A 23,262-nucleotide genomic window follows, 5' to 3' on the forward strand; every position below is an offset into this window, starting at 1 on the left:
AGATCCTTGTATCTTGGAATGTGTACTCTAATGGTTGATTATCTTCAGTAAAGCCTTTTGAAATCAATGGACTTTTGTCTTATTGCAGGAGGTGGGCTCAGTTGCGACTTTTAGCAAGCCACAGTCTGACAGGTGTGAAGTTTCGGACTTGGGTGTCATCAATATGCAGATGACACCCAGTTGTATCTGATGATGGACGGCTGGCCTGACTCAGCCCCAGATGTCCTGGAACATGCTTTTGCAGCTGTGACTGGTTTGTTGAAGCAGAGTCAGCTGAAACCGAACCCAATGAAGACGGAGGTCCTGTACTTGAGCCACGGGGGATTAGGTTCGGGACTCCGGCTCCCGGCCCTCGATGGGGCACCATTAGTGCCAGTTCCGAGGGTTAAGAGCCTAAGGGTGATCTTGGATGCCTCCCTGAAAATGGAGGCACAGGTCACAGCGGTTGTCAGGTCCTCTTTTTTCCATCTGTGGCAGACTAGGCAACTTGTCCCTTACCTGTCAACCCGTGACTTAACTACAGTGATCCAAGCAATGGTCATCTCTAGGCTACATTACTGTAACTCGCTCTACGCGGGGTTGCCTTTGAGCCTGACCTGGAGATTACAGCTGGTACAAGATGCAGCGGTGCGTGTTATTACAAGAGTGCTAAATAAGGTGCATATAACACCGTTCTTATCCAAGCTGCATTGGTTGCCTGTGGAGTACTGGATCAGATTCAAGGTTCTGGTATTGACCTATAAGGCCCTGTGTGGACTGGGACCAGCGTATCTACGGGACTGTCTCTCCCCATATATTCCTCAGAGGACACTATGATCAGGGGACAAACAGCTGTTGGTGGTCCCTGGCCCCAAGGAGGCCCGCCTAGCCTCGACTAGAGCCAGGGCCTTTTTGGTCCTGGCTCCCACCTGGAAGAATGCTCTGTCTGCTGAAATTAGGGCCCGGTAGGACAGAGGCCTGCCGGGCCTGCAAGACAGAGTTGTTTCGCCAAGCATATGGCTGAGGCTGGGCCTCCACTGGCCTGAAAAAAGGGGTGTATAAAATCTTAACCCTCCCTGTTAAGGCTGTCCACCATCCTGTTTTAAATGTGTATTAATATACTGTTTTAATGTAGATGAATTTTTATTGTATTTTAATATGTTGTTATCTGCCCTGAGCCCGCTTGTGGGGAGAGCAGAATAGAAATACATACATACATACATACATACATACATACATACATACATACATACATACATACATACATACATACATACATACACAGAGAAAGAAAGAAAGAAAGAAAGAAAGAAAGAAAGAAAGAAAGAAAGAAAGAAAGAAAGAAAGAAAGAAAGGTGTCCAGTGGGGTGCCACAGGGCTCAGTTTTGGGCCTGGTACTTTTCAATATTTTTATTAATGATCTGGAAGAAGGGGTAAATGGGCTACTCATTAAATTTGCTGATGATTCCAAATTGGGAGGAGTGGCAAATACCCAAGAATATAGAGTTAAAATTCAACAAGACTTGAATACTCTGAAGAAGTGGGTGGTTGTGAACAGCATTCAATTAATTCAACATAGATAAGTGCACAGTATTACATCTGGGCCACAAAAATATGAAGCACAAATACAGGATGGGGATACACTTCTGCATAGTAGTGTACGTGAAAGAGATCTTGGAGTAAGAGTAGACTGTAAACGAAAATTGAGCAGTCAGTGTGATGGGGTGGCAAAAAAGGCAAATTCAGTCTTGGCTTGTATCAAAAGGCCCATTGCATCGAAATCATAGGAGGTCATAGTCCGTCTCTATACTGCCTTGGTCAGGCCGCACCTGGAGTACTGTGTGCAGTTCTGGAGGCCTCACTTCAAAAAGGATGTGGACAAAATTGAGAGGGTGCAGAAGAGAGCAATGAGAATGATCAGGGGTCTGGAGACTGAGCCCTATGAGGAAAGGCTGAGGGCTTTGGGAATATTTAGTTTGGAGAAGAGGAGGTTGAGGGGGGACATGATTGCTCTCTTTAAATATTTGAAAGGCTGTCATTTGGAGGAGGGCAAGGAGCTGTTCCAGTTGGCAGCAGAAGATAGGACCAGAAGCACTGGGCTTACATTACATGCAGAAAGGTACCGGCTGGATATTAGGAAAAACTTTTTCGTGGTCAGAGTAGTTCAAAAGTGGAATCAGCTGCCTAGGGAGTCAGTGAGCTCCCCTTCATTGGCAGTTTTCAAAAAGAGGCTGGACAAATATTTGGCAGGGATGCTTTAGGTTCATCCTGCATTGGGCAGGGGGTTGGACTAGAAGGTCTGTATGGCCCCTTCCAACTCTGTGATTCTATGATTCTGTGATTAATAATATGCCTGTTACGTTTCTCTACCGTTTTTACTCTGTAGACTGTTATGCAGGCCATTCTTGGCTCTTTGTAGTTGTCTTTTTGTTATGTTTTACTTTTCTCTTTTGCCGTCTTTTAACTTTTACACAATAAAAATAAAAAATAAATTAATAATATTAAAAAGAATGCTTTGTTAATATTACTACCCAATAGGGTTCCGAGGACCCCTAGGGATCAAACTGGGAGGCAGGGACTTGGGGGGAGGGAGACAGTGGGATACTCCCACAGTCCCCCATTGTGCCAGAAAATGATGTCACAATGGAGGAGCTGTGGGTCATGCTGAAGCCAGATGAATTAAAAATGGCATGTTTGGAGAAGATTTTTAATTAATCTGTCTTTTTAAATGCATCTGTTGTGCAGCATGACGGGGAGCACAGGAGCACATGTGTGCACACTCCTCCCCCACCCTCCCCCCTTGCAAACCAGGCCAGTGGGGCCAGGGGGCAGAAGTTGGGGACAGGGGTTCCCCTGCCCTGGGTGTGGATGTGTGTCAAGCCTACTACCCACTGGGCAGATTAATAGGATCCAGAGAGACCTTGGGTCACTTCTTGCTCTGTTTGTTACTAATTTTACATTATAACTACCTTTTTGAAATAAATAGTACAATTCAATATCCAACCAACAACTAAACTACACCAGCTCTCACTTCATCCCATTTTAGGATTATCTTTAAGATATTAATCATCCTCATCCAGTTCATTCACCTGATGTGCACCTAGTAGCATTACTTATGAAACAGAAGGTTTTTTCTTTGATGGCAGTTGTAATATTTCTAGATCCACCAAGAGACTATCTGAATGAGAAATGGCTTAAAATAACTTTAATATGAAGAGCAACTAAAGCATCTTGTACAGTTCCTAAGTCTTATAACTAAGATCATGTGATTTTAGAACAGCTCCTCCAACTACCAGTTCCCTAACAATAAGCATATAAAAAATGTCTCTAAATTATAAATTCTTTCACTACAGAGTCTGTGATAGATAGAAATCCCTCCATTGGTTTAATTCATTCCTTAGAGATAAGAGTAAGACATGTTAATTGAGTGGCAGAGTCATCGAGTTGGAGTGATGCAAGGATCTATTCTTGTCCTATGCCCTTTTATATCTATATTAACCAATTGAATGAGATTGTTTTACAGCTTTGGAGCTGGTTGCTATCAGTTTACATATGACATTCCACTATATTCCTTTAACTAGGGTCTGTTTTCATTAGATGGAGTTTGCAGGAGCCAGCTTCTAATCACAAAGTCATGTGACTCGTATGTTGGCCTCAGTTCCTGCACATGAAGTTCCCCTTCTGGATTAGGACTGTGACATGCATGCAGAAGGAGCTTAAATCTTCCCCCTATGCAGTTAACCCGAATTGGAACAGCTTGATCCAACCAAATATGAAACCTCATTGTAAATACTCATGTCTTTATTGTTATTTATATAGCCTAATCAAATGTGTGCTACTTTTTCTGTGTGTTTGCTGACAGGTGAAGGTCATGGTGCGTATTTGTTCTACACTGGCCAGGGACTCTTCTGAATCCAGCGCCTTCTTAAAGGTTGATCCTCGCAAGAAGCAGATTACTCTGTATGACCCGCTTTCTTGTGGTGGCCAGAACTCCTTCCAAAAGAGAAGTGGTCAGGTGGTGCCACCCAAGATGTTTGCATTTGATGCAGTTTTCCCTCAAGATGCCTCTCAGGTAGACATTGTGTCTAACTGGCAATGTATCATTTTCAAGACTATTGTTGTTGTTGTTGTTGTTGTTAGTCTCTAGACTGATTTTAATTTTCTTTAAAATAAACAAAAGTCAAGACTGAATTCAGTTAGTGCCAGGGCATATGTTATTGTAACCATAGAGGTACTATAGAAAATGGCTTCCCCATAGTGAACTGCACTTGAACTGTAACTGTAACTCTTAGAACTGTATGCTGCTGGGAGCATAACTATCGGGTTTGGAATCCTAGCAGTTATCCAGAATGAGTAGTTGGGAGCGAAACTTAAACTGCTTTATAGCAGTCGTACTCACTGCAGTTCATGGAGAGCCGTATTCACAATTACCATGAACCAAAAGAGCCACACAACTACATATCCTGTGTGCTACCTCGCCAAACACAGACATATAATAATATAAGATATAACTATTAATATTAAATATATAACTATAACTTTTTAAATTACCAGAGTACCTCTGAGCATATGGAATTGTCTCTCCCTATCACTGCTGAAAACTTAGCAAGCCCATGTGTATCTGGAGTGAAGGAAAGGGCATGCAAGTCAAACTTACGACACAAAACAGTGTGCAAGCTTTCAAATTTTCCACAACTCTTCATTAAATTGGATGTTAAAAAATAAATATTTCCCTATGTTCAAAATTCCCTTCAAGATGAACTCGAGTGTTGTAGGAGAGGAGGTGAATAGAACCTCTCTCCATGCTAAATTTTCTGCTTGTAAGAAGTTTTGTGTGTTAGCATTCAATAATGGTATGCTTCATTCTACCCCTTCATTCAGTGGCAAATGTTAATCCAGCCTCATACACAGAACCTCCACAACCTGGATATAATCATTATGGACAAGTTGTATTGTGTTTTAAAAACAAAGCAATATTTTGTCTTAGGGCCATATTAATAATAAAATTAACCCAATTTCTAAATAGCCCACTTACTTCCAACCCTAGCATGGGGTCTACACCTCAAATAGGCACACAGCTTACCCATCCTCCAGTCTTTCCAGTGATGTTTCAAGGTGGGAACTACCTACCAACCACTGACCCCACCAGGCAACACCCTTGTCCATTCTCCTGAGATATAGGACAGGTGCCACATTAGGAAGGTGTGCTCAGAAGAGCCATAGGTGGCATGTCAAACCGCCACATGTGGCTCCTGAACCAATGAGTGAATATCACAGCTTTGTACAGTAAAGTTACAGACAAGCAAAGATTATTCTCTGTGGAAATTATGCAGAAGTTATGATCTATATTCAGGACCTAAGTAACTTGAACCAGCAACACTACCAAAGTCAGCTCAAATGGAGGGGGGGGGACCCCATGCAATGCACCTAAATGATGTGATGAGTCCCCAGGGGAATATAGCTTTACAGTTGTTGTGCAGCTTCCAAAAATGTCTCTCTCTACTAAATTGGCCTTGATATACAGGTGTTGAAAGTGCAATGTTGGAATATTACTGTACAACCAGTAATTTAGCCCTGGCAAACATAAAGAGGTGGCATCAAGAATATCCTTATCCAGAGAGCATTCAAAAATAGATCCTTGAGATTTATGAAGGCAGATGTTGGTCTGAAAGATCTGAACCTTACGGGAAGTGTCACAGCCATAACATTGGCCATGCTTGCACCTCCTCTTCAGTCTGCAGATAATAAACATTGAGACTAAAAGGGCTGTGTCAGATGGAAAGGACTGGTAGCTGTCATAAAGATGCTTGATGGCATTAAGTTCCATAAGATCTCACCCAGCAGCCTCATATATGTACTGAATGTAAGAGACAAAGGCAGAATTGATCCCTGTGAGACCTTCCAAGTGAAGTATTATGATGTTAAAGAATCATTCTTCACCACCCTATGGGAACTTCCAGCCCAGGATTGTATAGAAGCATACAAAACTAGTCCAGCAGTCCCATGCTAGGTTGCACAGTTGCATTTCAAACTTATCTATTTATTCAAATAATTTATATATCACCTTATAATCATGATGTTCTCAAGACTGTGGCCAATGAAAACCAGTGGAATTAAAGCCTACTGGAATATATAATAAAACTATAGTGTCCACTGGTTTCCTCCTGGCCTATCTTGTCACTTTAGATCCTAAGTGCAATCTCAGCATTGTGCTAAGGCTTAAAAAATGTACTGTGTGAAAAATGAATTTGGAGAGGATTGAAGAAATAACTGCTTGGGGGTTTAAGAACACTTTTAGTTAATGCTTTTTGAATGTATTACTTTGTATTGTGATATTAGCCATAATGAGAGAACTCTGACCCTTTCTGTAAGACTGACAAGTTTGCTAGTATCAAAGGCTGCCTGCAACTGGAATGTCTTAATAGCCTTCACTAGAGAAGTGAGGTAGGAGATGGTGCAGGAACTTGCTGAAGAGTCAACATCATGAGCAGATTTTTTTGAGCTTGGGCCAAATGGCTTGAGGCTGTTTCATTTCCTTCCTTCCTTACGTTAGATGTTGATGATCCTCACCATTACTGGACCAATCTTCTCGGAGGTATGGGAGTGTGTACGAGGGTTGCCAGCCTCCAGGTGTTGACTGGAGATCTTCTTGAACTACAACTGATCTCCAGGCCATAGAAATCAGTTCCCTTGGAGAAAATGGCTTTTTTCAAGGATAGACTCTATGGCATTATACCCTGATAAAGTTCCTCCTCAAACCTCTTGGCTCCATCCCCAAAATTTCCAGGTATTTCCCAACCCAGAGCTGACAGCCCTAGTGTGTGTGTACACACACACACACACACACACAGATTTATTTTTTTTAAAAAATAATCATCTTGTCTTTGTGATAGGCCGAAGTCTGTGCAGGAACAGTAGCTGAGGTGATCCAGTCTGTGGTGAATGGTGCAGATGGATGTGTATTTTGCTTTGGGCATGCCAAACTAGGTTAGTATATTTGTTTTCATAATCAAAATATTCTTTTATGATTGCCTTTATTTCAGTCCTTTCAATATTCTAATCATGTTTGTATATCCCACTATCCTTGCTGTGCTCTTCTAATGCCCTAAAGTGACAGAAGGAAACTGTGACACTCTTCCTCCATTAGGGTCTTACAGTAATGACCTAAAATTATAAAGAATGTAGCCACTTTTAAATTATATATTTTTGGAACTCACTGTCTTGGATTAGTTTTGAAAAATGGTTACCATCCAAAGTAATCTTTACCTGAAAGAGTTAGTTGTGCTCTCAGGTTTCTTAACCTAAAGCAAAGTGATACATCAAAACTGCCCCATGTTTAGATTTATACATCTGGAAGTAATTGACCAATAAGAACCAATGATCTCTGACTTTGCATTTGAATTTGTTGGATTTTTTTCTTGATTTTACAATTTTTACAAAAACAGCAACTACAGAACGCCCAGTTTGAAGCTAGTTTGCAATCCTGGTTTGGAAGGGGAACACAAACTTCTGCTTGTTGGTTAGGAAGTGAATGCAATCAATGGTTTATATTAAAGCAGAATTCACTAATTGATTCCAGCTATGTGAGGAGAATATGTGTGAGCACAGGGCTAGTTTATATAAAACAGAACCATGGAGTTACCCAGAACTATGGTGTCATGAGTCAGCCCCAGCCTCGACTGGCCACCTTACCTATTGCTTCAGAGTCCTCCTCAGAAGATGAGCAGGAAGGGCCAGAAGGGTCTTCTCTAGAGCCAGAAGCCCCTGCAGAAGCTATTGGAGAGGAAGAGCAGTCAGAAACCACTGCTGCTGCTCCAGGGGGAATTCAGCAAGAACAGCCTGGAGCTTCTGCAGAGACTGTCAGGGATGAGGAACAGCCAGAAACCTCCACAGAGGCTGTAAGAGACAAAGACTCCCCCAGGGCAAAAGCGAAACCTGAGCACCTGGGGCCAGCTGAAAGGAGGAAACATAGAGATAAGTCAGCTCTGTTGGATAGGCGAAGGAGTGCCCGTTTACAGGCGCAACACCGAACTGAATTGTTAGAGAGAGAGGCAACAGCTGTTCCTCATTAGGACAGCATAAAAGGAAGACGACGAGGAAACCAAGCGTGGAAGCAACTCAGCTCGCCACTCCCTGCTACCAGAGCTCTACGCCTGGACGCTCTTGCCTTGCCTTGCCTTGCCTTGCCTTGCCTTGCCTTGCCTTGCCTTGCCTTGCCTTGCCTTGCCTTGCCTTGCCTTGCCTTGCCTTGCCTTGCCTTGCCTTGCCTTGTGCCCTGCCCTCCCCTGCTGCTGGATTGGATTTTGACCCCGGCCTGCTTTCTGACTACTCTTCTGCCTGCTCCTCTCTCTGACTGACGTATTGGCTCTGACACCTGACCTGACTTCTGGACTACTGACCTCCTGCCTGTTGTGTTCCGCCCTGCAGTACCAGTGAGCCTTCTGCCTGCTGTGCCCAGCCCTGTGCGCGACATATCCCTTTATGTCCTGCTAGGGATTCAGCATTGAAGGACAGTGTGTTGTAGTGATTTGAGTGCTGGACTGGGGAAGACACATGTTCAAATGCCCATTTAGCTGTGAAGCTCATTGGATGCCTTTGGGGATGTCACTGTCAGCCACAGGGGTGTAGTAAGGGTAAAATAAATGAGGGTACCACCATGAATTCCTTGGGAAAGGAGTGGGAAATCATGGATAGATAATTCTATTTTTAAGCACTATTTCATTGCCATGGTAAAATAAACCATCTTATTGTGGAATGCAGATCAGTATTTGGTCCTATGGAGCAAAATATTTTAATACGTATATGTTTTTGTATGACCCCATTCTTTTACCTTTTTTTTGTTTGGACTGATTTTTATTGTCTTCCTTTCTTCCACTCCATTCCAAACAGGAAAGTCCTACACCATGATTGGAAAGGATGATTCCATGCAGAACCTTGGCATAATCCCTTGTGCCATCTCCTGGCTTTTCAAGCTGATTAATGAACGAAAAGAGAAGACAGGAGCTCGTTTCTCAGTCCGAATCTCAGCAGTGGAAGTGTGGGGAAAAGAAGAAAATTTGAAAGACTTGCTGTCAGAGGTAGCAACAGGCAGTTTACAAGATGGTCAATCTCCAGGTGTCTACCTTTGTGAGGACCCTATTTGTGGCATGCAGGTGAATACAAAGCTCTGTTAATACACAGAGGGTGATTCCGCACGAATGGTTTTCCCTGCTTCAGCTTCTAAATGACCTCGATTTTTTCTTGTGCTTCCACACATGGGAAGGCAATCCTAGCAGCAGATTTGAAGTCACTGCATGTTTTGTCCGTTTTTTTTCCATCCTGCTTTCCCCCGACTTATTTGTCCATGCGCAGCAGATTAGGGATTTTAATCATGCGGAATTCTTTATCCGATGTTCTCCCCACCCTTGCCCTTTTCTCTCTCCCTTCGAATCAACTTAATTTGATTGGCCAATCATGTTTTCTAAGCTACACCCACTACCCTTTCCCTTCCCCTCTTTAAAAAAAAAATGTAAAAAAAGTTGCAACGTTTCTACAAATCTATGCAGAAACATATCCTGTGTCACATGACAACAGCTGACCAATAACGGGTCCATTTTACAACACGCCAAATTTGATACTTGTTGCTCGCTGACAGCTGACAGCTTCTGAGGTAGAGTGAAAGTGTGATGGAGGGACTTCAGCGTTCAACTAGTGGTCTAGGCGTTTCATGGAGGGAGAAAGAGACCGTCCTCAACACAACACCTATCACTAAACCACACTGCTCACAAAGAAAGCGGGAAAGATAGACGCGGGGTCATTGGTAACAATTTTCCCTCCAAATGTCAATAGCCAATACTCTTCCACAATATCGGCGGGAAGTGCTCTGGCCTATCCAATATGTTTATTTGATGCAACGTTTATGTGTAGCAACGTTTTTTGTGAGAAATTTTTTTCTAATGTGTTGGTTTGATGCAACGTTTATGTGTAGCAACGTTTCTTTTGGGGAAATTTTTTTTTAAAAAATGAAGATGTGCATCATTCGACACTTCCCCCGGAAAAAAGCGATGAGGAATCGATTTTTATCCTGTCAAAAATTCCTCATGATGGACTTTGAGCCGATGAAATATGCGAAACAAAAGCCTAATGTGGAATCGGGGAGAAGTGGATTCATAGGACTCCACCGTGGCATGACTGCTCAGAAAGTCCGTTCAAAATTGATCATGCGGAATCCCCCAATGTATACCTTTTGGTACAGTGTTTTTACTAGGATGGCTTCAAATTAAAAAAAACCCCACAAAGCTTGCATTCTCCAACATGGAAGTGTTTATTCTCAAACACACGAGAAACTTTATGACCTGCAGCTGCAGGGCCATCTGCTCTCCTGGCCTAAATATTTGTGCCTTTGGCATAACTTGATGTTGAGCAGGGACCTTTGTTTGCTGTACAATGAGAAAGGATTCAGATCAAACAAATTTTGTTCCTCCTATAATAATTTCTCCATTGTATATCAACACACTAAAATATTTACAATATTGCACAAATAGCTTGAGGCTAATAATATGACTGTTTATATCTCTGTGAACTGCTTTATTTATGGCCTTGGATTAGTAATGTTGTAAGAAGTATTAATAGCTACTTATTAATTGCTGTCAAGAAGTGAATATGAATCCTTGTGAAACCAAGAATAATTCCTGTATTCTTCAGGCAGGAACACCCAACTGATTCCAAACAAAAAGGCTTCCTGGATAAGTTGAAAGATGCAGTATGCAAATCACAGTTGTCTTGTGATCTTACAAAAAATTGTGGCTCCCTTGCTGGCAGGAATTCCTGATAGCTTTCCTGTTGACATTGTCTGTTGTGCTGTTCTTACAGACACTACTGCCTTTTTCATGTGGGATGTTACTTTGCTTAGAAAATAATGTATGAAGAAAGGCTTCCAGAGAATGTTCCTGATAATATAAATAGTCACACAGTCTTTGTTCAGTGTTTTATTGAAACCATGGGCTCTTTAAACATGCGGTATAATACACCTTCAACGAAGTCTGAGAAAAGTCAAAAGCATTCCCTCCCTCCACCATTAAGAACAAATAATTGTCACTGCCATAGACTTCATTTTTTTATAACTGCATGTGGTTCCCTCATCTTGCCAAGTATTATTTTTATAGACTTTGTCCATGTTCTAATATTATAACGAACTGTGTCTCTCCCCACCAGTAGTAGCAAATGGAAAGAAGTAGGAGAAATGTAGACTATTGTTAATAATGGAATGTAGAATATTGTTGTGTCCTGATATGATAAGTTCTCTTAAATACTATAAAGGTGGAACTATATGTGTGGCTGACATGTTGAGGGTCACATCTCGCTTGACCTAAAAAAAAACAAACCCCTCTTTAATACTTGCTGACAAGAGGAAAAGCATATTGTAAAATCCATTATAATCCCAAAGTTTAAATTATGGGAAAGTCCAAGTAAGTGGAGATTTGAGCAGAGAAAAGCCTTGATGGTAGAGTATCCAATGCCAGCTGGGGGTAAGAAGCATGGAAATCAGAACAAGAAGCTTAGTATCATGGATTTGGGGCAAAGCATCTTGCTTTTTTAAAGTGAAGACATTTCAGCATGGAAATTCTCTTTTGTCCAAATGGTTCTGCAGAGCAGAATGTTCCCTTATGCAGAACATGTTCTTTGGTGTTACCAACAGAAAATTACTTGCCAGTGTTAAATCTTAATAAGCACATTTTATGCGTTTTGCATTGTGCATATTTTGCAGCTTCAGAATCAAAGTGAACTCCGGGCCCCCACTGCAGAGAAAGCTGCCTTCTTCCTTGATGCAGCTATTGCCTCACGTCGAAGCAGCCAACAAGATTGCCATGAAGATGATCACAAGAATTCCCACATGCTCTTCACTCTACACATATACCAATACCGAATGGAGAAGAGTGGCAAAGGAGGAAGTAAGTCTCATGGTTTTGCTATCAATTTTTTAAAATTCTGAATTTAAATTAGTCATTCAGATGATAGTGCAATATAAATGCATATGCAAATGGTGTATTATATTATGGACAGTCGTGAAATGTGGAGGCACATGGATATATCCAGTCAAATCTAGAAATCTTATGTTTGGGGCATGTATTGATGAAGTGATTTCAAATATGTAAAACCTTTAGGAGAACTCATTCGCAGCTATCGAGTTGGGTGTCATCAATATGCAGATGACACCCAACTCTATATCTTGCTATCCAGGTTCCTGCAGGATGCAGTAGAAATCTTAGATCGCTGCCTGACAGCCATGGTGAAATAACTGGAAAACAACAAATTGAAATTAAACCCAGACAAGACCGAAATGATGCTTGTTGGGAAGTCAGATATTCTGAAAGACTTTGTACTTTTGAAGGCGTTTGTTTGACCCTCACTTACTCGGTTAAGAGCCTAGGGGTTATACTGGATCCAGCACTACTACTAGAAAAACAAGTTAAGCCAGCTGCAAAAAATGCTTTCTGAAATCTCACTCTAGCCTGGAAGATGGTTTCTTATCTTGACACAACTGACCTGGCTGCCTGGATCCATGCTATGGTAACATCAAAACTTGACTATTGTAATGCACTATATATTGGTCTTCCATCTAAGTTAACTAGGAGGCTCCAATTGGTGCAAAATGCTGCAGCTCGACTGTTAGCAGGTGCAAGCAGGAGCATGAACATCACTCCTATCCTGCAGTCACTTCATTGGCTACCTATCAGCTACTGTGCTCAATTCAAGGTCCTGGTTATTACATACAAAGCTGTTCATGGCCTTGGCCCGACATACCTAAGGAACCGCCTCCCTCCCTATGTCCCTCCACAGCAGCTTCGTTCATCCAAACAGGGTCTCTTGCAGGTGCCAACCTGCACATAGGCAAAATCAACTGCAGCCCGTACATGGGCCTTCTCTGTGGTAGCCCCTACCCTATAGAACAGCTTGCCTGAGGAGGTCAGGGAGCTCCCATGCTCTTGGCTTTTCGCAAACAATGCAAAACTGAATTATTCAAAAAGGCTTTTTTACTCAGATAGGAGGGCGGTATTGTAGGGAGGGCTTCTCGGATGTTTCGCCAATGAGTTGGGAACCATGGGCTCCACCATTATATTGCTTTACATATTATCTCTTGCTTTGAATATGTACTTGTATATACTGCTTGTGCTTCATGTTGTCTAATGTCAATCCTAGAATGGGTTGTGTTCTGTTTCAGCAATCCTTCAACCCTGTATTGGATCCTTGCTAATACTATGTCTCTGTAAACTTGTATTCATTTACCCTATGACACTGTTTATGGAAATGTCCTTGACACTGTATGGAAATGCCTACCCTTGTCCTTGCTACTGATTGTACTGATCTCACACTATGTAATCTGCCTTGAGTCTCAGTGAGAAAAGTGGACTATAAATGACATAAATAAATAATTAAAAATAGTGTGGTTCAGGATTGGTCAAAGAACAAATCATGATGTATTTGACAATAACAGTAGAAATTCTCATTCATGTCTCTTACCTAAGCCACCTGGGTGCAGTTTTCATATATTGCTTGAAGGAGACAGCTGTCTCAGTCTAGCTTAAAAGTTTTTCAGATAACAAAAAAGCCAAGAGATTTCAACTTCTTTTATAAGTATCCCAAATCAGCCTTGGATCACTAGCTGAGTTACTTCCCCAAGTGCTGAGCTAATTGGCTGAATACTTTCCCTTCCTCTTTGGCTGCCTTGTTCAGTGGACGTGTGGCTTGCACTCTGCCTTTCCAGATTATATTTGCTTCTCCTTTAGCTTGCCACCCTGACACTTAGCCAAATCAAACCACAGTCAACTGGAAGTTGGTATTTTTTTAATAAACAAATGCCAGGAAGCCCCATCACAAAATGCTCTTTCTGACACAATGAGAAGATATGAGCAAGCCAGTTTGGTTAAGAGCAGCAGGACTGTAATCTGAAGAACCAGGTTTGATTCCCCACTCCTCCATTTGAAGCCAGCTGGGTGACCTTTGGTCAGTCACAGCTTCTCAGAGCTCTCTCAGCCCCACCCACATCACAGGGTGATTGTCATGAGGATAATAATAACACAGGTTGTAAACCACTCTGAGTGGGAGTTGTTGTCCTGAAGGGCGGTATATAAATCAAATGTTATTATTGGTGTTGTTGTTAGTGGCCCTAATAACTCTTCTCTCACCACAGAACAGCTTTCTTACTCATGCTATAGAAACCAGCCCACTTGGTGGAGGAAATTGCCTGTTATCATTATGTAGCTGTTGTCTAAATAACTGAACAGTCCAGTCGTAAAGTCTTGCATCTGCTCTGCTGCTCTCAAATCTGTGTGTCAGCCTTGCTTCAGATCAAGAGTGAAAGTCTAAATAGCATGACAGTGGCAATAAACGTTTTAGTTGCTGTAGCTTTTTGGATTGTGTGTGATGCAGTTTATTCTTCAGGGTATAAGAGAAACACCAATGAATATGCATTAGACTTCAGTGTACATTTATGTGTACCTATTCTGAGTACAATTACGTAAATATAAATAAGTTCAATATACATGTATGAAACAGTCCAGATGTCTTATAAACAGGCAATTCTGTTTTGTGTGTCTTTTGGTAATATCCCCCATAGCATTCACAGACAGAACTCAATTAACTAAGGGTTTATTAGTTAACAACATGCACCCTCCAGTGGAAAGAGAGGATGTGAGTGTTCACATTAGCTGGCTAACATCTTGTTGCATATTGTGGCATATTGGGTCCAAACTCTGCATCTGTTCCTGAGGACTGGAAGGTAGCTAATGTTGTCCCCATCTTTAAAAAAGGTTCCAGGGGAGATTCGGGAAATTACAGGCCAGTCAGCCTGACGTCAATATCGGGTAAGTTGGTGGAAACTATTATCAAAAATAAAATTAGTGGGCACATTGATGACCAAAAGCTGATGAGGAAAACTCAGCATGGGTTCTGTAAGGGAAGATCTTGTCTCACCAATCTGTTAGAGTTCTTTTGAGGGAGTGAACAAACAAGTGGACAAGGGAGACCCGATAGATATTGTTTATCTTGACTTCCAGAAAGCTTTTGACAAAGTTCCTCATCAAAGGCTCCTAAGTAAGCTCAGTAGCTATGGGATAAAGGGCCAAGTCCTCTTGTGGATCGAAAACTGGCTAATTAATAGGAAACAGAGAGTGAGTATAAACGGGCACTTCTCACAGTGGAGGGTGGTGAGCAGTGGGGTGCCACAGGGGTCGGTATTGGGTCCAATGCTTTTTAACTTGTTTATTAATGATTTGGAATTGGGATTAAGCAGTGAAGTGGCTAAATTTGCAGATGACACGAAATTGTTCAGGGTGGTGAAAGCCAGAGAGGATTGTGAGGCACTCCAAAGGGATCTGTCGAGGCTAGAAGAGTGGGCATCCATGTGGCAAATGAGGTTCAATGTAGCCAAGTGCAAAGTAATGCACATTGGAACCAAAAATCCAAAATATAAATACAAGTTGATGGGGTCTGAACTGGCGGAGACTGACCAAGAGAGAGATCTTGGAGTCATGATAGATAACTCACTAAAAACGTCAGCACAGTGTGCGACTGCCATAAAAAAAGCTAATGCTATGCTAGGGGTTATTAGGAAAGGGATTGAAAACAAATCAGCCGGTATCATAATGCCTCTGTATAAATCGATGGTGAGGCCTCATTTGGAGTACTGTGTACAGTTCTGGTCGCCACACCTTAAAAAAGATATCATAGCACTGGAAAAAGTACAGAGAAGGGCAACTAAAATGATTAAAGGGTTGGAACACTTTCCCTATGAGGAAAGATTGAGGCGCTTGGGGCTCTTTAGCGGTTTACAAGATAATGCACGGGTTAGAGAAGGTAGAGAAAGATGTGTTTTTCTCCCTTTCTCACAATACAAGAACTCGTGGGCACTCTATGAAATTATTGAGCAGTTGGGTTAGAACAGATAGAAGAAAATACTACTTTACACAAAGGGTGATAAACACATGGAATTCGTTGCCACAGGAGGTGGTGGCAGCTACAAGCATTGCCAGCTTCAAGAGGGGACTGGACAAATATATGGAGCAGAGGTCCATCAGTGGCTATTAGCCACAGGAGATAGATGGTATTCTCTTTGTGGGGAGGTGGTGCTCTGTTGTCTTGGTGCTGGAAGGAAGGCAGTGGGAGGGCTTCTGGTGTCCTGGCCTCACTGACAGTCCTTTAGATGGCACTGGATTTCTAGCCACTGTGTGTGACAGAATGTTGGACTGGATGGGCCACTGGCCTGATCCAACATGGCTTTGCTTATGTTCTTATGTTCTTAATACTACAAGTCACAAGGAAGAAAGGGAAAAAAACACAGAGCTGCTGAATTACTTTCTTAATCATAGTTCTGCCCTCAGGCTGTGAACCAGGACACATCCATCCCTAAATCATACTCCTCCTGAGTACATAATGTATATATATCACATAAGTTAGTATAATGGTCACTCTAAGGTGGGGGTAATTGATCCTTTCCAAATTGCAACTACTGTATATTTTGAAGGGGATATCTATAATTGTTTTCTGCCTGATGTGACTCATATATTTATGTATTTTAAACTAGAGAACCTTTCTAAGTACAAAATGTATTGTATGAATTTTCCCAAACAGAGCCACTTTAAACTGAACTATTTTAAGCTTCAAGCGGAGGGTGCCTGTCATCTTTGTTAGTATTCAGAGTGGTCTAGCAATATCTAGGCAGATTTCATTGCCTTTCAAAGAATTGTCTTTATTTATTTACTTCATTTATAGTTCTGCTTTCTTACTGAGACTCAAGTCATATTACAAATTAAAACAGTGTAGTGAGAACAGTATAGTACAACCAACAATATTAATAGTCTGAAGCAATTAGAAATACTAAGCAGCATTAAAACAAACAGTACCTAAAAGACTGTAAATGAAATGAAGTTTCACAGCTGAAGGGACAACCACAAGAAGGCAGGGGGCATCCAGAGCTCAGACCCTTTGAGGAGGAGGATTACTTTATTTAATGGAATTTTAGGCTTTCTTCATTTAGTAAATGATGAAGAGCATTTACTTTAACTCCAAGCACTATGGTTGCAGTGACACATCAGGAAACTAATTCTTTTTTATCTTCCTTGTGTTCTCTTTTGGCAGTGTCTGGAGGCCGTAGTCGCTTGCACCTCATTGACCTGGGTAGTTGTGTTAAACCCCTCAGCAAAAATCGAGAAGGAGGTTCTGGACTCTGTCTTTCATTGTCAGCTCTGGGCAATGTTATCCTTGCCCTTGTCAATGGCAGCAAACACATTCCATACAAGTAAGTCCATCTCTGTTTATGATCCTATAAAAGAAAACCATTGATCACCCTTCGGCCCTTTTGAGAATGTAAAGGCAAACCAGTGATCTCCCTTACCCTCACAGAAAAAATGGCTCCCAAACGCCTCAGATCAACACCAAAAGTGAGCTCCCCACCACCACACACACACTGATGGCAAATCAACTTGGATTTGAGATAGGAGGACATTACTAGATAAAACATTTAGAGGGTGGGACATGAGTACGAGGTATTGGCTAGTAAGTCTGAGTAACAGAAAATGTTAATTTTTGAACCTCATCTTTGTAAAGCTGGAACAAATGTACTCATGCTAGTAAATAAACATTGTGGCAAATAGGAATCACCTTTAGATGAGTAGGCAGGAAAGCTTACATTATCTGGAAGAGAGATTATTCTGTTTGCTTTCAGGTCTTTGGTGTTCCAGAAGTATTTATTTATTTATTTAATTCAATTTATACCCCACCCTCCCCACAGATGGGCTCAGGGCGGCTAACAACATTAAAAAATACATTAAAATCACAAAAACATAAAAACCATAATATTTTTTTAAAAAATCGTTTAAAAAGTCCAGGAGCAGGCTATTTAGACAAATATTGGTCCGTTTACGGGCATAGCAGATGGCTGAGAGCAGCCCCAGAAGTAACACACACAGGTAAGTTTTTGTTGATGGGCAGCTAAAAGTTTTTATGAGCTAGTAACTTCTGTGGCTCATTTACAGGGCTGCATTTATTTCATCTTCATACTTAGTTGTGTGAAGAATTAGTTACAAGTGCAGTAATAATAATGTGTGCTTATATACTGCTCTTTTCAACAGACTAATGTCCCACTTAGAGTGGTGAACAAAGTCAGTGTTATTATTATCCCCACAATATAGCTGGGGAGTTCGGGCAGAGAGGAGTAGCTTACTCAAGGCCACCTGCTGAACTTATGGCAGTATTGAGAGTTGAACCAATGGAGTGCTGATTAGTAGCCCAGCCACATAACCACTATGCTGTAGTGGTAATGGAGAAATATGAGCACTCCCATGGCTGGAGTGAGGTGGAAGGTGTTTGTAGGTATGGAACAGTGGATAGTGAAAGGTTTACATAGGCCTTATTATTAAGTTGGCTAAAGATATGTTGGTTCCCTATTGGAAAGAATCATAGGACTGTGTTACCTGCACAATATCCACAAAGTACAGTCCTTTACTCTGTGCCATTTTCCTTCTATAATCAAAAGCACCCAGGGTATAAAACAGCCCCAAAATGATTCCTCTTCTAATTGTCTTGGGATTCATGGTCTTGGGATTTATAGACAATGCCTGCAAGACGGTGATAATGCTGATTGGAAAGTGGAAATCTTGAAGAACGTTGTGCTTGCAACTTTCAGTGAGATTAGCTTGGGTCTTGGGATTCATAGACAATGCCTGCAAGACAGTGATAATGCTTATTGGAAAGTGGAGATCTTGAAGGACATTGTGCTTGCAACTTCCAGTGAGATTAGCTTGGGTCTTGGGATTCAGAGACAATGCCTGCAAGACAGTGATAATGCTGATTGGAAAGTGGAGATCTTGAAGGACATTGTGCTTGCAACTTCCAGTGAGATTAGCTGACCCTTGTTGATTTGATTAAGAGCCTTGGGATTATACTAGATCCAGTGTTACTGCTGGACAAGCAAGTTAATGCAGCTGCAACCCCCCCCCCCAACCTTTCTTCCAACTCAATCTAGCCTGGACTTGGTCAATCTGACCACTTGAATCCATACCAGAGTAACAATGAGACTATATAATAATGCAGTCTTATTGGTCTCCTCTCAAAGGCAACTTGGAGACTGCAGTTAGTGCAGAACACTGCTGCTCTGTTATTATCAGGAGATAGGCATAGCATGCATTTTAGTCCCATTCTGCAATCATTCCAGTGGCTGCCCATCAGTTATTGAACTCAGTTCAAGGTATTGGCCCTCATATCTGCAGGACCACCCCTCTCCCTATGCTTTGCCATGTCAGCTTCACTCATCTGAGCAGGACCTTCTGCAGATGCGACCCTGCTAATGGACAAAAGCAACAATTGCCTGTGCATATGCATTCTCTGTTGTGGCACCCAAGTTAGAAAGGCTCCCACTGTCCTTGTGGAATGGCCTGCTTGATGAAGTCAGAAAGGTTCCCACTATCCTGGCATTCCACAAACTATGCAAAAGTGAGTTATTTGGGAGGGCATTATTACACAGATAACTGAGTTCTACTTCAATGAAATGGTTCAGAAAGATTCTGGAGTATATTATGTATGGTACACACGATTCGTTTGCTGTATATATGGTCCTACTATGTAATTTCTGCATTGTTCAACATGTCATGTTAATACTTATGACTTGTTTCAGCTCTGTTTCACATTTCTGCTCAGTTTCAGATTTCTGCAATCCTAATCCTATTTTATTGCTTATTGGATGTCCCATTCTGTTGGTTGCATTGTTTTACATAGGCGGATTATAAATGATGTAAATAAATATATGCACATTGCTGTATAGTGAGTCACATTGTTATTGGTTTCATATAGAGATGATTATAAAAATGCCTCTGCCATTATTTGACTATTCTTTTGTTCATCTTCTTTGGAGGAATCATCAAAATAGATTTGATGTGTAACAATTGTGGGGACTTCTGGGAAGATGCAGTGATGTCCTCCATCAATGAAAAATCAAACCCTAACATTATAAACAAACAAAACTCAACTATTTCGTGTAGATAAGTTTGGCATCTTTTTCTTTAAAGTAAATTATCTCATCCTTTCTCCAAAGAACTCAGTGTGAGATAATTTTCAAAAAAGTTGCTGAACAATGCTCAGAATGCTTCCCTTCCTCCATATTATTCTCACAACAACCCTGGAAGGAAGGATAGACAGAAAGAGAGTGACTTGCAAAGATCGCCAGTGATTTCCAGGGGTGAATGGAGATTTGGACTTGGGCCTTCCGTATCAAAGACCAATCACTACTCCACACTAGCTCTTAATAAGATGTAGCTGCTGTATTCTAAAAAATTTTTTAAAGCCGGGGTGTGTGTGTCTTTTATCACACTGAAGACAAATTATGACATAAACTTGAGCTGAGGCACATTTTGTCAAGAGTATTTGTTAGTGGACTAGGATCCATGAAATGTTACATTGCACAAAACATGTTAACCTTTAAGATGCACAATACTCTGTTGTTTCTGCTACAACAAATTAACCCAGCTATACTCTCTTGAATTCAAAATCTCCTTAGTGCTAGGAGGTTTTGAACTATCACATAGCTTACAAAAAGATATGACCTGTTTGTCATATTTGGCAACTGTGGGAGTTTGTATTACTGTGGTGAATTGAAGGGAAATTAGACCAAGTTTAGACATAAAGCATATAACTTGCTGTCGTTACTCTTTCTTTAATATAAAACAATAGGTATTATGTGTTCAGATTTTAAAGTGATACCTAACCTCAGCAGTCCCATAGTACTTTCTGAAAGTCCTCTATGCTCCTGATTTCATAAGCAGTATTGCTTTTCTAGAAAAGAGCACCTATGCAGAATCTGGCAGTAGCCATAAGCCCCAGTTCCTGACCTCATATAGCAGGACCTATGAAAACAGGCAGGACTTCTAGGTCCAAACTGTCCAGGGAACACAGCCATGGCAGGGGAAGAGGCACATGTACCCTTTTCCTGCCAGACAAGTGCTTGGGTGTTCTGATGTGTATGTAAGTGTGTGCATGGTGTGTGTGTTTGCCAAAGATGTGGATGATGATGAGTCTGGAATAGGGATGCCAGACCCCCGGCAGGGGCGGGGGATCCCCCACACCCCGCCCCACTTACCTGGCCAGCAGGGGGTGCGCACCTTCCGTGCACACTCCCCTGCGGTGCTGCGCATTCTCGCACACAGCAGCCACCAGGATCGGGCCTGTTTTGGCCCGGATTGGGGCCGCTGCAGAGCGCGGGAGTGCTCCTGTTCTCCACAGCGGCCCAAAATGGGCCAATCCATGCCAAAATGGGCACAGATTGGGCCCATTTTGGCACAGATCAGGCCCGTTTTGGGCTGCTGCAGAGCGTAGGAGCGCTCCTGAACGCCACAGCGGCTCAAAATGGGCCCGATCCACACCAAAACGGACCCATTTCAGGTGCTGCGGAGCACTCGTGCACTCCACAGCACCTCAAAACGGGCTAGGTGCCATCCATGGGCACATTTTGGGCTGCTATAGAGGACAGGAGCGTTCCTGTGCTCCCCAGCGGCCTCAACCCAAGCCCCTATGGAGTGTGGGTGTGCTCTCAGGGCTGCGTGATGACGTCACTTCCCAGAAGTGCGCGCGTGCTCCCCCCTGCGCAGAGGTAAGAGCCAGGCCCCAATCCCCTTCTGGGAGATTGAGGGGGCCTGGCAAGCCTAGTCTGGAAGTAAGCTACCAGTTGAAAAGGCTAAGGATTAATCCCTATGAATATAAACTTCTGTAGGACCCAGAATATCTCTTAAGGGGATTTACCAAGACTCTTCAGCGTTAAAGAGTTATCTTATGGCTAGGTGCCATCGTACTTCTATCCAACTTCAGCAACATCCTCATCCATATCGCTCTGCTGCTGTTGTTTCTCAGTTCTCCCAGGCGTCTGCTAGTTCTGCTTCATCATACCTATCACAACAGCCCAATATACATCAGATGTTCCTTCTCTTAGGTTTCCTTCTCCTTCTCACACAATTATGCATGTAATTTTGGGGGGGGCCTAGTGAAAATACACCATCATTTTGTGTGTTTAGCATTCCATTTGTGAATTTATTAGTTTCTTTGTAATGCAATAATTCTGCTGAACTCAGATATACACCTACATAATACAGTTTTGTAGTTCATTCAAATATCAGCCGGAGCCCTGCACCTGTTTTCAAATGGCAGAAGGAAAATGTGTTGTAATACACTGACTCCCTTAAACAGAGAAATATTGCAATGAAAGCTGGTACACAGATTCAGGAGAAATTCTCTTTCAAGTATGAACCGCACTCAAGCCTACTACTTGATTTAAAGAGGGACAGAAAAAAACAACGCTAAGTGATACCTGATTGCAAAAATATATATAAATTGAAACCATATACATTTGAACATGTGTTTCTCCCCGCCCCCGCCCCCATGTCCCTTTTCAGAGCAGAAAGAGAAATTCAACAGTGATATATTTCTTGGAGATAGAGAGATTGGTATGAAATTTGGTGTGAATGTTACAGACACAATTCAAATTTGAAAAGGAAATGTAGAACTTGACCTCTATTTTGCAGGGATCAAACCCATTTGCAGGTGTGAACGAGGCCTCGCAAAAAATGTGCTTAACTCATTATCACTTGTCATCAAATGAGGATTAAATGTCTTTCTGGTATAATAAGTTCACTGGTGAATGTGGATGATATTTTGTTTTTGAAATTCCATATTGTTTTTCTTCTTTTACCTCAGTTCTTTCTTTGCCTCCAGACAACCTATTATTCCTTTCTCATCCTGAAATGAGGCCATATTGCCTCTGGTTAAAGGAAAATTGGGTATTAAAATGATGTGCTGACCACCTCTTCCAACATCCACATCCCTTTATAGAGATTGGCTAGTTACTTGCTTATTTGTTTGAGAAAGGATTGTCAGTGGTAGGTAATCACTTTTTTGTTTCTAAAGTTGGAACAATTAATAGCCAATTCATTATCAACTGTTGCGTTCAATCATCCAGTCAAAAATGATACGTGAGATGTTTCAGTTCTCTCTTGATGAAACTATTAAAATCACTATAGGCTGGAGCCATATATTTTAGGGCACCCTAAATCTCTGTGACTTTGTAGTCTTCTTCTTGACTTGAAATTCATAAGATGTTTTTCTTGCAGTAAGAATGAAGTCTTGGTTTTAGGAATATATAGTGCAATCCAATGCAGAACTACCCCAGTCTAAATTCATTGATTTCATAGGATTCTACCGTTGCTCTTCTCGTATTCTCATTAAATGCTGACCACTTTGGAAATAAGTGTTTTCATGTAAGAGTTT

The 23,262-nt window shown here is 41.7% G+C and overlaps 1 protein-coding gene across 1 annotated transcript in view; it reads left to right on the top strand.

Annotated features, from left to right (window-relative positions):
- The window catches only part of KIF26B (kinesin family member 26B), a 665,930-nt gene that overhangs the window by 509,269 nt on the left and 133,399 nt on the right, over nt 1-23,262 (top strand). The window contains exons 6-10 of the mRNA XM_054994402.1: nt 3,842-4,051; nt 6,873-6,966; nt 8,869-9,131; nt 11,726-11,909; nt 17,095-17,254. Coding sequence (XP_054850377.1) covers nt 3,842-4,051; nt 6,873-6,966; nt 8,869-9,131; nt 11,726-11,909; nt 17,095-17,254 — 911 coding nt within the window. The remainder of the gene's footprint in view (nt 1-3,841; nt 4,052-6,872; nt 6,967-8,868; nt 9,132-11,725; nt 11,910-17,094; nt 17,255-23,262) is intronic.

Source organism: Eublepharis macularius, chromosome 1 (genome assembly GCF_028583425.1).
Source record: "Eublepharis macularius isolate TG4126 chromosome 1, MPM_Emac_v1.0, whole genome shotgun sequence".
Lineage (NCBI taxonomy): Eukaryota > Metazoa > Chordata > Lepidosauria > Squamata > Eublepharidae > Eublepharis > Eublepharis macularius.